This window comes from Etheostoma spectabile, chromosome 22 (genome assembly GCF_008692095.1).
Source record: "Etheostoma spectabile isolate EspeVRDwgs_2016 chromosome 22, UIUC_Espe_1.0, whole genome shotgun sequence".
Lineage (NCBI taxonomy): Eukaryota > Metazoa > Chordata > Actinopteri > Perciformes > Percidae > Etheostoma > Etheostoma spectabile.
In genome coordinates, this window is record NC_045754.1 from 2,884,741 (window position 1) to 2,902,493 (window position 17,753).

General features: G+C 42.9%; 1 protein-coding gene across 1 annotated transcript in view; it reads right to left on the reverse strand.

Moving 5' to 3' along the window:
- svila (supervillin a) overlaps positions 1-8,189 on the reverse strand; it is an 83,255-nt gene extending 75,066 nt beyond the window's left edge. Inside the window, 2 exon segments of the mRNA XM_032504387.1 lie at positions 854-917; positions 7,649-8,189. Of these exon segments, the coding sequence (XP_032360278.1) occupies positions 854-917; positions 7,649-7,706 (122 nt within the window). The 5' untranslated portion in view covers positions 7,707-8,189.
- Positions 8,190-17,753: the final 9,564 nt, after the last annotated feature.

Sequence of the window (17,753 nt, forward strand, 5' to 3'; positions counted from 1 at the left end):
CATTGCCGGCTCTATCTCCTAAGCGTTGTGGGGGGAGGTTTGGCTTCACCACAGGTGCATTCTGGGATAGGAGGGGAAACAAAAAATGCTCTGGTTCTTTAAACCAATCACAATCCTGTATCCTGTACTATGTAAAAGCGCTTTGAGTAGTTGTTAAGACTAGAAAAGCGCTATATAAATACAGCACATTTACAATCGTCTTGGGCGGCGCTAATCGCCGGACACAGCGGCGGTGGCTCTGCTAAATCGTCTCAGGAAGGAACTCGTTTTGGGGGAAAATTTGCACCCTGCATAAGAAAACGCCTCATACAATATTAAATTAAGTTAACTGTTCCCACCATATAGTAACATCTGTAGCTGGATACATGGGTTAGGGCAATCCCCACCCAGTGGTCCTCAACATCCCAGTGAGGCAGTAAATGCCGTAAACATATTAATTATAAATCTTTAAAATCATTCCCCAAAAGAAGCAATTGTGCCTGCCTTGTTGCACAATCCAAATTTTTTTTAAAAACGTGCTATTTTTAGCAGGGAGCTTGCTACATCGAAGGTTGTTGTTTCCTGTAGCGAAGGGATTTTAAGATTTTAAGAGAGAGTGAAGCGAGGACCAATGCCTGACATGATGTCGAGCTTTATCCTGAAAATGTACTCCCTGTGATCCAGATTACTGTGCTACAATCTCTTCTTTAGTATGACCATCACTACAACATTTTCAAATGCTACACATTAATGTGATGATAATTTATCAACGTCCTATCACGTATGCAGACCCGTTTTGTTTTTCACCTGGCCTTTATCAAAGTGATCGCACAGCAGAAACGATAAAACACCACGTCATTTTAGCAGATCTTACCTCAAAGCTCTCTTCTGTAGCAATCTGGGGTTGTTTAGTTTAATGGGGGTCTCGCTCCCAAGTCCTGTAGACAGGAGAAAAGAGTGCAACACTTAGTCATGTCACAACATTCATCAATTTAAATGTTGAACAGCAGAACCTGCCCTTTTAGCTTTTAATGAACAGACACAGTGCAAGGTGAACCATGTGGTCCGTCTGCGGTCCTTGGCACAGAACCACATTCATTAAGTGGACTTCCCGAGAGAAAACAAATGATGTGAAAAACAAGACTCTGCCTGCCTGACTGAATCACATCAAATAACAGTTGATCGTTGTAGTTTAAAAAGCTTGCGCCCCTCTAAACCCCCAGCCCCCACCCACCCCCGCAAACAGCAAAAAATCATCACTGCAGATACAGCGCATCCGGAGAAGGTGAGTATCAGTCTATATGCTGTGCATGAGATCACAGCATAAAGGCTTTGATAGGAATGACTGTGTGTGTGTGTGTGTAATGTAAATGTGCTGTATTAATAAAGCGCTTTTCTAGTCTTAAAGACTACTCAAAGCGCTTTTACATCATACAGGAAACATTCACCATTCACACACATTCATACACTGTGGCCGAAGCTGCCGTACAAGGTGCCACCTGCTCATCAGATAAACACTCACACACATTCACACTCCGATGCGCAGCACCGGGGGCGACGCAGGGTTCAGTGTATTGCCCAAGGACACTTCGACATGGGACTGCAGGGCCAGGGATTGAACCACCAACCTACCTCTACCGCTGAGCCACAGCCGACGTGTGTGTGTGTGTGTGTGTGTGTGTGTGTGTGTGTGTGTGTGTGTGTGGAGACGGACACAATGTAAAGTCTGATCGCAATCCAAGGTTGCAGTGTAACCGGGACGATGGCAGTAAGATCAGAGCTCATCATGTAACTGGGCAGCACGTTGTTACGAGACATGAACACAGATGGGGGCCAGCATGGAGAGACTAGGGATAGACCGATTATCGGCCCTGGACGATTATTGGCCCACCGCGTTTTACCACTGTGTTTTATTTGCCTGATAACCAATAAAGTGAATGAGTTAAAAAGTGTTCTATTTTGGCTCGGCTCGCTCTGTGTCTGTCCCTCTGCTTCGGATTCACTCACCATCCCCCCCCCCCCCGCAACACTATCTGACTCTCTGTTACTGGTTAACTTGGTGAAGGTTTGTAATTCATTCAATAATTGCTTAAAGCATTAAAACCAAGTTTTCTTCTTGTTTGTAACATTCTAAAATCCTCATTTTCATTGGAAGATATAAATGCATATCAGTTCCAAATATCAGTTATTGGTTTCATTAACCACTAAACATCTGTATCAGCCTTGAAAAAACAGTATCAGTCGATCCCTAGAAGAGACAGAGAAACCACACACACACACACACACACACACACCACACACACACACACACACACACACACACACACACACCACACACACACACACACACACACACACACACACACACACACACACACACACACACACACACACACACACACCCACACACACACACCACACACACACACACACACCCACACACACACACACACACACACACAACACACACACACCACACACACACACCAATCTGACCTGATGAAGTCTGGTGTCCATTAGGAAATGGCCAAAAGTCAATAAACAAGGGGTGAAATGTGACAAACACCTGCCTACAGAGAAATACAGCCTCATTACCATAAAGAAAGGCCATTAGTAGGTATTAAGCATCATAAACTGTCTTGTGAGGAATGTGAGTCCTGTGGAACACCCCTTTAAAAGGGAATGTCTACTTCAGTTATTGACTCCAAGACTCAAAAAGTGTGGTTTTGGCTGCCCCGGGACGTCAGAGTGGCCAGAGATGTGCAATTTCGGGACAAACATGTGGTCCCACTTTCATCCCACCAGAGTTCAACCCAGGGCCTTGTGATGCCCCACCCCCCGCCACTGCTCCACCCAAACCCCTAACCTCTCCCCCGAGGCCCCCCACCCTGCCCAATTCCAGATCTGTTAGTCCTTATTAAGGATGTTTGGGTTGATGCTTTAAATCCCTCCTGCTTAAGCAAAACATCATTTGAGAAGTAGGAAGAAGGTTTATTTGGAGAGGCCGATGTGCCTGGATGTGTTTGGGGATAGTCGTGTATTGTTTCAGCTGGGGGGGGGAATGCGGCTGGTAAAACACAACTCATTCCTTGCGAGCCTTGAATGATAATACTGGTTATCTGAGCCGATTGGGTTTTCTTTTGACAATGATCCTTAGCACACTCATGTGGATTTTATTTAGTATTTTTTTTTTATTATTCATATTATTTAGGAAAGAAAAAAAAAAGTTCTTATACATTTGTTTTCATCCTGTTATTGATTATGTGTGTGTTGTGTGCGATGTCTGTAAGCTACTGGGATCTTGAATTTCCCTTTGGGGATCAATAATCTATCCATCTATCCATCTATCCATCCATCCATCTATGATTAAGTTGACAACATTCTACATATTTTAAAGTACAAAAACAATGCTTAGTTTGAAAAAAATGTAATCAATTTTCCCACTTAGCCTATACCTGCAACTACTCCTGAAAACAGTAGTGGGGGCGTCATAAGCTCTGGGCTAATCAGACTTATTCAACACATTAAGTACCAGGTTAATTTCACGAGAACTTTTATGCCCAGTTTTACGCTTTCATATACAGGCTTTCACTATAGTCACTACAATTACACTACATATGATTACGAAGCAAGATCTGAAGGATTTGATTCATGGATCCATCCTATTGTGACATCGTAGATAATATCACAGGAAAGAAGTAAGTCGTGCTGATTCCGGCAGTGTGGTGCAAAATTTTGCGTCAATCTGATTTTAGGGCAAAAATGATGTTGGACTACTATGACCATTAACCATGATATCAATTTACGCACCCTATCCATTGCAGAGATTTTGGACTGACAGGTACAACGACCCCATAGCTACTGGAGCTAAGTGCTCTGGGTATTCTGGTCTGACTCAAAGACAAGTGATGACCAGGATTGGGCCTGGAGAACCGATTGCTTGGAATCAATTCTAAAAATTATGATGCCAGTACAATTGTTTCTTTATTGGAATGGGTTTCAAATCTGATCACTTCCCACTTTAATATGTGCAACTTTTAGTTTCTGAAGCAGCCAGTTGCTTGTGTTGTGATGTGTTGCAGCCTTGGAGCGCAGTGGGCAGCTCTCTAGTGTGGCTTTATTTTACACTGAAAAGGCCCTGTAAAACTGCAAACCACCATTGAGTCAATCTATCCTCTTGTTTGTAAAAATAGTCATATAAACCATTTCAACTACACCCCTCAAAGAATCAAAATCAAAATTGGAATCAGAATTGTTCAAATCCAAAGGATGCCCAACCCTAGTGGGGACGTCATTTCTGATGAATTGAGAATCTTTAGAAACCTGTAGGTAGATCTGGACGATATGGAGAAAATCAAATCAATTGATATTACAATGATATTGGAGGGATATTTTACAAAATATTTACACAATGACATCTGTGTTAAATCATCAGTAATGTGGATATAATGACTAAGTGGGTAAAGGCAAACAATAGAACAGCTAGAACCGTCTGGTAAGTTCAGAAAATGACATCACTTTAATGTTATGTGGCCTATAACATCAGGACAAGACGAGACGAGACGACATGGGTCATACAACATAACCCAAAATTGATGCGCATGTCTAGCCTCTTATATAAATATTGATATTATGTGGATGTATTGCCCAGCCCCACCTTTAGGAGCCCCACAGTCTTAGTCCCAATCAGAATGTTTTTGACAGAGCCCCCGGTTCTCCACAGTGCAGGTGGCGAGCAAAATGTTATGACCAAAAGTCATAAAGGTCAAAACATATAAGAATGACACCTAAATTGACAAATACCAGAATTTCCCTTTAAGTAACAGTGTGAAACAAAACCAGATGCCACTGTAAAGGTTAATGAGCTGCTAGTGTGAAAGTAACAAAAGCATTTGTCCCTCTGGGGCAGCTGTCTGAGACTATTGTCACGTCCAACGTATATAGTTCTCCATAACCCAGACCTGTATTCCTTTTACACCTCATACGGCCTATATGTAGTTACATGGGGGCAATCAGAGTCAACCCCCTCGGAAAGCCTCAGTACATTCGTCTTCCCGGACACAGGCATTAAAAAAAAAAAAAGGATCACAGATGTGGCAGAGCCTTTGATGCTGGCTGTAATGTACAGAAACGCCATGGCTGCCATAGCCGGGAGGTAATGCGCCAGGAATTCTTCAGCTTGTGTTGATGAGGCTTTAAAAACGGCTTGACACTGATAAAACATGAGGATAAAATGATTTCATGATTCAGTCGAGTGTCACTCAGGCTCTGAAGTGAGGAAAGCTTTTTATGTGAAGGTGTTAAAGCATGAGGACTGTATAAGGCCGCGGTTTAAGGCTGGTTTGTTATTCTGGCTAGGCAACCATTGCATCACCTGTCTCAGCCAACTCAACGTTACTTTTCTGTTTTGTGATATTCAGCAATGCAAAAGCTGCGAGCGAAATGCTTCACTCATTGAAAACAACAACAAAAAGCCGCCCCAGGCCGCTAAATCCCGCTCTGATCGGGGCATAACGCTGTCTGTACAAAAAAGAAACCTAGTTGTCTCTGGCAATGCAATTCTGACGCTCAGGTCAAACCTCACACTTAGAACACATCAATATATAAAATGAGGGACCATTCCCAAGAAAACTGGAGTGGATGTCAATCAAAAATCATTGAATGTAATTAACACACAAATAAAAACAGCCAGTGTGAGTGTGGTAACCAAAGAGGCATCAGGGGCGGAGCACATGTCCAATTTAAGATACAAGATTAACTCGGATTCCTGGGATTACAGCGTGCCCAAGGAACGTGTCACTCTTTAACCGTTTGCATTACATCACACAATGTAATGCAACAACAACATCACTCACACACACACACACACACGCACACGCACACGCCACGACACGCCCCACGCCCACGCCCGTGTATCAGTGTTTTAAGTGCCCAATATCTCTAGGATTAGGCAATGGTTATGGTTAGGTGCCTTAAAGTTAACGGTCGCAGCGCTGCCTGGAAGGAAAAGTTGGGATCTTAAACACCATTGAGCGTGCATGTTTTAAATTCACCCCCCCCCCCCCCCCCCCCCCCCATCCCCCAACTGTTGCCCACCTATTCTGCCTTCACCATGCCTGCTGGGAGACTCGCGTTGTAACTAAAGCCTCACAGAGGGAGGCTTAAGAAAAAGCATTAACCAAACCAGATGGAGAATCAGAAATTAGGTGAGGCCACAGAAGGTTTCGCAAAAGGTTGTGACAATAAGCCGATTATGCCTTTAACGCTAATAACAATAAGTATACAAACAGCTCAGTCTCCATCCAATGTTGGGGAGGAAACAGAGCAAAGGACACTGACACATCTAAACCCTCAAACTTCAACACACGCCCTCCTTCCCCCAAAACCGGGCTCTCAGCTGGTGGAAAAGGCTCAAACTGTGAGCCACCTGTTGTGGATTCCCATACACTTTAGTGTGGAAAGGCCAGATCTCACAACTCAGTTCTCACTTAGAAAATATGACAGGACACGGTGGGAATGAGTAGCAGGGGCGGGGCTAGGAGGGGGCACTGGCCACCCCCTGAAATATGATCTCCCCCCCCCCCCAAGTGAAGTGAAGTGCTGTCACTTGGCTGCCTGTTCTGCCAATCTCCCCAGCCACTGTCACATGACCAATTTTTTTCTTTAAGTGGCAGAATGAGCTTATGAAAATGTGTATTTTATTCAGATAAACAATTAGTTTGAGATGACAAGTCTAACTAATAATGAGTGTATGAATGTTTTATTACATTATTTTGTTCTATCCTATATTTCTAAGCATATTTCCTATGCTGTATTCTGATAAAATTTATTTGAAATTTGGGTTTGGATTGTACATAATTTCTATCAATACAGCTTTACTGATAAGGGGTGGGCTGGGGGGGGGGATCTCTGCCAACTAGCAACTAGCAACTAGCATATTCTTTTGTTGGCCAGAACGTTGGCTAACAGAAGAATATGTTTACATAGAGTCCATTTGTACCATGATTTCTTCTCTCATTCCTTGTGCAGCAGTTTATACTCCATCAGAGGAGGTTAAATAAAAGTGGAGGACGAAAACACTACAATAACTTTCTGTTCCTTCAAAGGTCAGCACTGTCAAGATGGCTTGCTATTGGTCAACAGTGCAATTTTGAATTAAAGTTCAAAAACAGAGCAGATTAATTCGAACTCACACATTTAAACGATTTTGTCAACTAATTTAATGTAATCAACAGATCTGTAATACTTGTGTTCATAGGTTTCTTGGAAATAGGTCATTCAGCATGAATAGAGCATCAAGAATTACTTATCGACTAAAGAAAATGAGGAACAATTAGTCGACTAATCAAGCCTAACAACTAGCCTAAGAATACTACATAAATGCAAGTTCACTACACTATCTGAGTTACAGAGTCTAGAAATAGCTTCTTCCCAAGAACAGCCCCCTGCACTGTTAGAGTCCCTTATCTCTGCTACGTAGTGTCCTTGGAGGCTGCAGCTGCAGTGCGCAGACAGCTGGCTACAACGCAGGACAGTGAGCAGAGGGGAAGGGAGTCTGCAGCCTGTAACCTGCCAACTTCAAAAGGCTCAGACTCCCAGCACCACAACCAGAGAAACCTGTCCCCGAGTCAGCCTGAGCTGCAGAGCCCTGCAGAGTCGCTGCTCTTACCTTGGCTGCAAAACTTGACATGAGTCAGGTAATTCGAGATCCACGGGTTCCGATACATTTTGGCAACAAAAGTCCGGGGACAGGGTAAGACAGAAAAGGAGTGAAAGAGATGGAAAGACAGAAAGGTAGACAGAGGGGCAGCTGCCTAAGAAGTGATGTAGCTACAAAAGCAGTTTGTCAGTGCTCCGGGACGGATAGAGAGGGAGACAGAGGGGGGTCAGGTAGCATTAGAGAGAGAGGCAGAGCAGGGAGGGAGTGAAGAGTGTAGAGAGAGAGAGAGACGTCCCATCTGCAGTGCCGGTAGTAGAGGTGGTCCTGGAGTGGTGAAGCTGTGGCTGCAGCTCTGCCCCTTCTAAGATCCACTCCTCTGCTCTGGTTCCTCTAACTCAACGCTTAGCAGGGCCCACTACGACCACATGCAGGCTTAACGGCTCCTCAGCACGGGCTAAGCTCATTAGCTAAGACAAGCAAATTAGGCCCCATCACTAACAAAGATGAACGACAGTGTCCTGCATGCTTCAGAAAGAGCCTCGCAGAGAGAGGAAAAGAGAGTGTGTGTGTGAGAGAGAGAGAGCAGAGAGCGAGAGTTAGGATTGTCCCAGGAGAGTGCTGCCTTCCCTTGGCTCAGACACGCAAGCGCGAAAGATGCCAAAGAAACCGGTGCATAGCGTCAGAAAAGGAGGGGAGAGTCGAGAGCGCACAGCCAGGACGGATGGGAGTGGAAATAAAAGAGAGCAAAAGGAAAGAGGAGAAAGTTGAAACGACCCTCTCAGCCAGATGAGAAATTCCAGTCATCCCTCAGCAGGGACAAAATAAAAAGAAACAACATGCAGAGCGTAAAAGAGAGAGACAGAGAGAGAATGTGGGAGGGACAAAGCAAGGGTAAGAAAGAGAGCAATAGTGAAACAAAGTCAGGAAGAGAAAGACAGAGCATGTCAACAGTAATGAAAGAAAGACAGAGTTGTGTCCAATTGGGAGTAATGCTTTCATTACACTTAACACTGTGGTTCTTCATAGAACAGCTGAAAAGAGGCACAAGGGGACGACAAACAGGCAGATTTATCCACATCCACAACTGTTTGTGTCTCAATACACGCATAAACGGATATTGCCTGAGTCATGGTATGTATAAACCCATTTCCTAGTGTGATTATACTGCAAGTGAATGCCAAGAACAAGACAAAAGCACTTGCACCGATACATGCACCTCACCTATCTATCAGTGTGACGATGACGTGCTTATCATTGCACTGAGAGGGCATTGCAGGGAGGCTGGCGCAGAGCCCAACGCTGCTTTTTCAGACGTTGTTGGAAAAACAGCGAGCTGTATCTTATCTTTCTGCAGCATACAGAGCAAAAGCTGTCACCGCCAAACCCGCGGGCATCAACATAAAGCAGGTCTAGGGGATTGAAGCGGCCACAAAACGTCCGGTTCTCAATCCAGTGGCTGCAGGATGGCAAGAACAGCGATCGGAGAAAGCCAAAGACTGATATATCCCATGCTGTGATGTTAAGAATGCGAAGATCTCAGTGGATTTCTTGTAAATGCAAGCTAGGTTGTTGGACCATTTGAACAACACCATCACAGACACATTTGTCAAATCACATAAACCTGTCCAGCCTCACCATCAAGGGCTACACAGCTGGGACTGACCGAGGTGTGTTAACGTTAGAGGTGGGATGTTTGGATTCTTCTCCGGGATGAGATCATCTGGCTCAGCATGACACACACACACACACACCACACACACACACACACACACACCACACACACACACAACACACACACACACACACACACACACACACACACACACACCACACACACACACACACACACACACACACACACACACACACACACCAACACACACACACACACACACACACACACAAAAAAATGGGGAAAGCGTTACTTGCATGCTACATTTAAACTGTGGATCAGGCTGACTATTTGTCAAACTTACTGCCAGACAGCAGAGGTTCATGAAGTACTGTATTAATAAAAGAGTTTACTAAAAAGCAGAGATTGCGGCGAGCGTAAAAACCATCAGCTACATTGAGTTGGTAAATGCTTTCTTTTTAGTAAACTGTGTACACAAACAATTCTAATTTCCCCATTGGGGATCAATAAACAGATTACAAATTAAAATTAAATGTGCTCAATGCTGAGTTTGTGTGTAGAACCCCTGGTGATACTTTGAGAGAAGTCTCATGTTGTGTCGAGCCTTCTTACTGTTTTAAAAATAGTGATTTTGATGCGATCATAGTAGCTCCCCTAGCGCTCCCATTCAAAAGGCCATTTGACCGAAAATACGGTCCATCTTAAAAGTGGCGCTTCCATCCTAATTATGCTTTCAAAATGAAAGTTTGACTCGGGTACATTCACAAAAAGACCCTAGGTTGCATTCTGGCGAGAGTTGCGCTTTAAATTCAAAAACTGATTTCAGCATTAACACTCTTTTCAAAGCCAAGTACGCTCCGTCAGTGGTGCTTGTGCGATGTAAACACTTCAAGGAACTCTCATCCTAAATACTTTTGTATTTAGGATGTATTTAGGTTGTATTTAGGTTTGTCTAAGTACATTAACTCCTGTACCATCACACACACATCCCCCACTGCCCCCACACACACTCAACATGAACTGTGATTATACAGTCCCCCACTACCTCCCCACATGAACATGTGATCTCATTATTATTCTGGGACTGCAAACGTGACAATCATAAATATTACATGTTTGACTTGGTGTGCGTGTGTCTGTGATTGTGTGTGTGTCAGATGGTTTTTGTGGTTTTTTAACGCTGATTGTCGGAGCAGACGATGCAAGAACATTCCCTGTGTGAACAGACAAGCTTTTATCTTATCTTAACTGGGTTTCTTACTTGCCACATTATGTAAACCAATAAGCTTTTTTAATGTTCTGCCTTGAAGAAGCTACCATTTGGGGTTTTCTTCAAAAGAAAGCAGAGACTCTGAACATTGGACATCCATTCTGACTACACAAGCTAGTGTGAAGCACCTTTAAACATACAACCACCGAGGATGTTAATTCAATCTACCAAAACAGGTCTCACTAGCTAAGCTGTCATCATCCCCTCTACACCTACCACCACCTGGCTGTCTGACTGATAGGTAATGTCTGTTTCTTTGACTCTTCTGCTACACGGATGAGATCAGACCTACAAACCCACCCGGCGGTTTCTACCCTGTTATTAGCAATGACGACAAGTCTTTACTGCCAAGGATGGGCAAGCTCTTACAGGTCGCTGCAATGATGCAACACTGCTCTTGTTTTCTAATCTTTGTGGTGGGTTGTAGGATTAATTCAGACAGCAATAAAAAGTAAGTAAGAAGAAGCATGCATATAAACAAAGAAGCTTTTACAAAAGGAAAGAAATGCACAAATAGAAATGGTACTTGACGTTAAGCCCTATGAGGAAAATCTCAGTTTGTGTCTCGGTGTTGACTTTAAAACTTAGATCTGAAAACTGAAGGTTCACATCCAATTTGGTAGAATGTGGCTGTAAAGAAGATATTAATGTAAAATTATTTTTTTCATTTGTATCTTTTAATCCAGTCAATCTCATTGAAGCAAAGACAAACCTACGACGATGGCCAATCAACTTTGTGTAACTCAGTGGGAACTTCTCTAAGTTGCTTCTGGGAATGCTTACACACTAGTCTCGCTTTGCCAGACCATCTGGCTAGTCCACACAGCATTTCAGGACGGGAGGAAAACGTGCTCCATTTTATTGTAATTTCTTTAAACCAATCACAATAGTCGCTAAGCTCCACACAGAGCCGCTGCAAAATATCCTCGGGAAGGAACTTGTTTTGGTGGAACACGTTTAAGTTCGAAAGTTGTTTTAGTCGTGCAACAGAAAACTCAGATGTGACAGATAGTCTAGCTAGCTGTCTGGATTTACCCTGCAGAGATCTGAGGAGCAGAAACTCCTCAGAAATCCACCGGAGGTTAGAACGCCAACAAAAAGAAAGCGAAAAAGGTAACTCCCCCCATTTCCACGGGTTGCAGAACGGCTGCGGATCGGCTCCGCCGTCCGACAACACCCACCAGGCCCGGATTTGTTGCAGAACGGTTCCGGCAATGATTGACAGCTGAAGTCACAAAGACCCCATGACATCTTGCAAATTCACGTAGAATAAAACCACAAAATCAACAGTTTGTTTCCATCCAGAGGAATAGAGCGGAAACAACTCTGCTGTGCTTTAAAGGTGTAGTGCAGGGAGATATGATCCGTCGTGAGCACGGTCTATTTTATTTTGAAAATTGACCAGATGTTTTCTTTTGTTTCTGTGCTTGACTTACGGTCCAGCACTATCTGCCGTGTGCTGCAGAGCTCTCTGGCATCCGGCAAATATAGAAGCTGTGCGTATCTACTCCGGAGGGCTGGGGATCGCCGGAGCTGGGACAAAGTCGGAACGCAGCCGCATCGACTTTAATGGAAACCGATGACCCCACCGCCGTTCTGGAGCGGAGCCGCAGCCGTTCCGCAACTAGTGGAAATTAGGAGTAGCTGACATCTTGCGGCACCAAAGCAATCCCGGAAGTGGAATGTCGAGGATATAGACTACTTACACACAGACTATAACCAGCTTAAAATGGTTAAATGGAATTGGAGACCAAAAAGGTCAATCAAAATGAAAATTAAAGCCATCTCTGCTGCCAAGCCGCAAAACCTGACAAAGTGGTGAAACAGATCTGTCCCAGGGAACCCAATGCCATTTAAGGAGAGCATTCCAGTGCACCAATATTTTTGTATTAAAGCTGACAACTGACAATAATTTGTGTGGATGCTTAAAGGCTTTAGTGGTGACATGTTCATGCCAAAACATGCAAGCATTCAGTGTTAGCCCCAAGCTTTTTTTTCTGCCTGTTTCTTTTTTCTGTCTGAAATACTATTTAGACTATGTTACACTAAACCTCAACACACAAACCAAAGACAGCAGCAACAAATGGTGGATTCAACTGAATTGATAGTTTACAAACCCCTCCGGTTTAGGACTTCCCAGAAAAGACAGACACACAACTAGGAAAGGTTACATTTTCTGTAGAATAGCGCATGCTTACGCATAAAATTGCAGGTGCAAACAAACTGTAAAAAAGTAATGACTAAAATGTTACTTGTTCACCTTTTAAATATTAAGGATTTGCAAGTTAAGTTGAATAGGATAATAGGATTTGAAGTTTGGAGTGGAAATAAGTTCAAATCTGTTGTAGTGTAATTGCTGAAAGCATGTGAAATTCAGTTCAGTTGTCGCTTTGTATTTAGGTGCTAAAAGTCAACAGTTGGGGGAGTAAGAACTGAAGGCAGCTGAACTAGCCGATGCCTAAGCAGCAGTTGAATTGGCAATATGTATGTTAGCAGTGGAAGTAGTCGAGCTAACATTTAAAGACTAAGAGATGAAAGCAGCTAAACAATGTCAATGTCTCAGCCATGGAAGCAGTTGAACGGTCAGTTGACACGAGCACTGAAAGCAGCCATTGACCACGACTGTCAGCTCCAAGTGTAAGAGATGCAAACGGTTTAACTGTCATTTAAAGATTAAGAGATGAAAGCAGTCAGTTGAACTGTAAATTATATGTATAAGCAATTGAAATTTCAGTAAAGCACCGGAGAGCTTGTTCCCTGCAAATTGTGTCAAGTGTCAGTTTGCATTTAATGTCTGTAAGCAGTAACGGCAGCTGAAATGTTAATACAATGTCAATTATGATAACAATGTCGATATCAAGCTAATATATTATAAACACAGGAACACACAGGAAAGGCACTTCACGGTCTTGAGATTAAACAGCAACAGGAGCAAGAACAGGTTATGCTTAATGTCATAACAGAGCCACACCTCTCCACTGATCAACACCCAGATGTGCAGTCAGCTACAGATTCAGAGTGGAGGCTATTTCAGCCTGGACAAGCTCCCATGTGCAGGCGGCCTGTAGCTCATTATTAGATAAATACTTCCAGACAGTCCATGTTTGCACTTAAAATGACCTCCAGCGGGCAGAAGCATCCCGACAGGTCTGCTCCGAGGAAAGTGCTTAATGGCTGTGTCACCTTCGCAGTCGGAAAAATGTTTTTGATAGCAGTGAGGAAAAAGGGAGAGAATTAAGCATTAGCAGGGCCCGTCTCCGGCTCTGGGCTCTTTCACAGCCTTCTTAGAAATAAAGTGCAGATTTATGGCGTCCCCGAGGAAAGATATCAGTCTAGTCTGGCGAGAGTGGCGGAGGGATCCCGTGCGCGCGGCCATGCCGTCTCTGAAGACACATAACAGAGCTTGAGCCTCAGCACCATGGCCATAAATTCAGATAGGGGAGGGTTGAGAATGAAAGGTAAAGATATTCACATGCACACATAAAAGGGAGTTAGAGGGAGGAAAACTACGGCAAAATCTTGCCTCAATTGTACTCAATTTGCCATGTTGTTTGAGGTCTTTTACTAGGCATGATGGGTTTTCAGTATGAAGAAAACTGATTTTTCTATGTGCCCTTGGACATTTGAAGAATAAAATTGGGCGGGCCCCTGAACGTCGATGACTTGGATCATCATTGGGTTACCCAGTTGGGCCTTTGTGTTTTTGTTTAAATTTTTTGTCTGTCAGTGTGTATGTTTTTCACATTCTAGCAACGCCGAACAGCGTTTTCTACAGGTGGTTCATAGATACGAATGGTGAGGCCAATGGCAAAGAAGTCACACCCACAAAAAAGCATGGTAAAAGAGACGGGGTCCGTGTTTCAAGACATGTCAGGTGGGTTGCCACAATGCCGCAGACCCCTGATGTAGAGCTGGGCAATATGGAGAAAATCAAATATCACAATATTTTCCACCAAGTACATCGATATTGAAACGATACTGTAGGGTCACTTGGTGTTTGCACAAAACATTTATACAATGAGATTTGGGATAAATAGTCATCAGTAGTGTGGATAGAATTACTATGTGGGTAAAGGCTAATAAAAGAACAGCTAGTAAGTCTGGAAAGTTCAGAAAATGACATCACTTTACTGTAATGCAGCCTTTAAAACCAGGAAAAGACAACAATTGTGTCATATTACAATATTAGGATATCCAAAATTTAAGACAATATCTAGCCTCACATTTAAGATACTACTTGCTATGTAGACAGCCGCCATCCCTGCAGGCCAATATTGGGCCTCATTCACCGATATGTTCCAAGTTTTTGTTTAAATTTGTTCTTTAGAAAGTTGCTAAGAAAAGTCTACTGATCCATGACGTGTTCTCAAACAGCAGAATTGTTCTCAGGTGTGTTCTTAGAATCATGAATCCCGATGTCTTCCTAAATTGAAAGCTTGTGGCCATTGCTCCTATTTACCATAGGCAAACGCCCCGTTAATAAGCATAAAAGGGCGTGAGACGGCAGGGTCGTGTGTACACTTAGAGAAATGTCCAAGTGACATGGTAAAGGCGGTGCACGCCTCAACTCCAAAAGAAAGAAAAACTAAATTCTGAGGTGGAGCTACTACTGCAAGAAGTTAGTGAAAAACAAGACATATTTTGTAGCGTCAGCGGTGGATACAAAGCAGCAAATAAAACCACTGCATGAAATGGAATGACCCTAGACCATTAACAGTCTATGGCATTTAATCATGCAGTGAACGCTGTGTCTGGAGAAGGGCGCAGAACTGATGAAGTAAAGAATACAGTGGGGCTCGAAAGTTTAGGCACCCCAAGTTAAAATGTGTTTTAATGTGCATAAAGAAGCCAAGAACAGATGGAAAAATCTCCAAAAGGCATGCCCAAACTTTTGCAGACGCCATTTTTTTTGTTTTCTGTTATTTTGAAAGTGTAAATGATGGAAATAAAATCTAACTTTTTGTAACATATTATACAAATGTCTAATCTGTCATTTGATGCCTTTTGGAGATTTTTCCATCTTTTCTTGGCTTCTTTATGCACATTAATACACATTTTACCAGGGGTACCCAAACTTTCGAGCCGCACTGCATACGGTTGGATTTGAAATCTGAGGCAAAGAATGTGTGGTGTAGTCCTAGTCTGCAGAAATATGCATAGTTTGAGTGTCTAAATAGCGTGATCAATCACTCAATATTGGACTGCAAGGATCAATGTTAACATTATAGATGTGAATTGAAGGCAAAACAAGGCACATTTATTTACATAGGCCTAGCAATTTTCATAAACAGTGGCAATTCAAAGTGCTTTACAAATGAGACGAAGTGTAAGTGAAATGTATGTTTAATAAAACTAAAAAAAAACATAATTCAGTGTTTTCTTCTGTAGACTGATGTTTGAGAACATTTAATAAATAAAAAAAGAAAATGAATATAAGAATACTAGAGAGGCACAGTAAAGTGCTGTAGGCTCTGTCAAACTCAAGAATCGGATCTCCCACACACGGGTCCATGTAGGATTGATGATGTAGGAAGACATCCCAGTGAGTGAGCTACCTGTCAGTCTATACACCTCCACGTACTCCCCTAACACATCTGTAAGGATTCCTGTTGAGGTAGGGTCTCTCACCATTAGCCTATGTAAATAACCCATAAACCACGCCCTCTTTGTCCCTCCCCTCAGGCCCCTCCTCCCTAAGCCAAAACAGTGACAGAATGTTGAAACAAAAAAAAACAGTGACATTGTAAAAATCATGACAGCGTTAAAAAAAAAAAAAGAAAGAAAAAATAGTGACTTTCACTGAAAAGACAGACATCAAGACAAAATGGAGATTGACATTGAAAAAACTATCATAATGCAAACTAATTGAAATAAAGTGAAATAATATAAGATTGTGAGATTATTACTTCTGGATGTTTGTTTTATATATAAATTCAACATTTTTCAGCACCAATATTTGTTGTTTCAATGCCAAATTTTATTTTCAATACCACAGGTTACTGTTCTGGCTCCATAGATTTGATGTATGAAATTTTACATTTACGTTTTCATGTTATGTAAAAAAATCTCAATAAGTGTAATAATTTGAAACATCAAATATAATACAACAAATCCAGAGCAATCCGCCGCCCAATCTGTCCTGCTTTGAATGTAAAGTGGTATGTACATATGTACACGGCCTCTTGGGTCTGATATGACAGACCTTAAACTCCAAGAGAAAGTGCTGCACCACAGCCTCAAACCTCGTTATCAGCTTACTTTCACAACGGACTTAAGTCTTTGAAACTTTACAGTCGCACTACAAATAGACACCAAGACAACCGCTGACCTTCTCTGGCAATTGTACAGTGTATTCACACCCACACACCACACACACACACACACACACACACACACACACACACACACACACCACACACACACACACACACACACACACACACAACACACACACACACACACACACACACCACACACACACACACACACACACACACACACACACACACACACACACACACACACACACACACACACACACACACACACACACACACACACACACACACACACACACACACACACACACACACACACCACACACACACAGTGGCATTCCCAAAATAAAACAGACAGGAGTTCTCTCCACATGGAGTGCTCCAGGAGGTCCAGGGATTTGGGCTTTGAGGCCAACCACAAAGCTTAAATTTGGCCCTGGGCATCAGCTAAACCTCTGTTAGACAAACAGAAGGATAAAAGCTTTAGTGCGTAACTTGTTGATATTAATGAACGCCTGTTTCATTCCATCCATTGCTAAATGAGTTGCTCCAAAGTTAATTAAGACTATCAGCTCCACACAACTCTCTGTATTCCTCAGTACGACTATGATCAGAAGATTGCGGTGTCCGGCGACTTTAACAGGCAAAAAAGAAAAAAGCGAGCAAAGATAATGACCTCTTATGAAGAATCCATCATGTTTTGTAAATCCTCCGTGTCTCCATGGCTACGTAGAAACTGTGTGGAGGGGGGGTGGGGGCGTGGCACGAAGGCTTGGATCATGCGGCCCCGCCGACCGTTTTGTCGTCATTACTTAGAATTCCTCATGGGGGAGACAGAAACTACGTACTATAGCTTTAAGTGGTTCCCTTAGCCCAAAAAACGAATGGAATTTTTGGTTAAAGACATTGGGTTTTTGCCTTATGTCTTCAGCG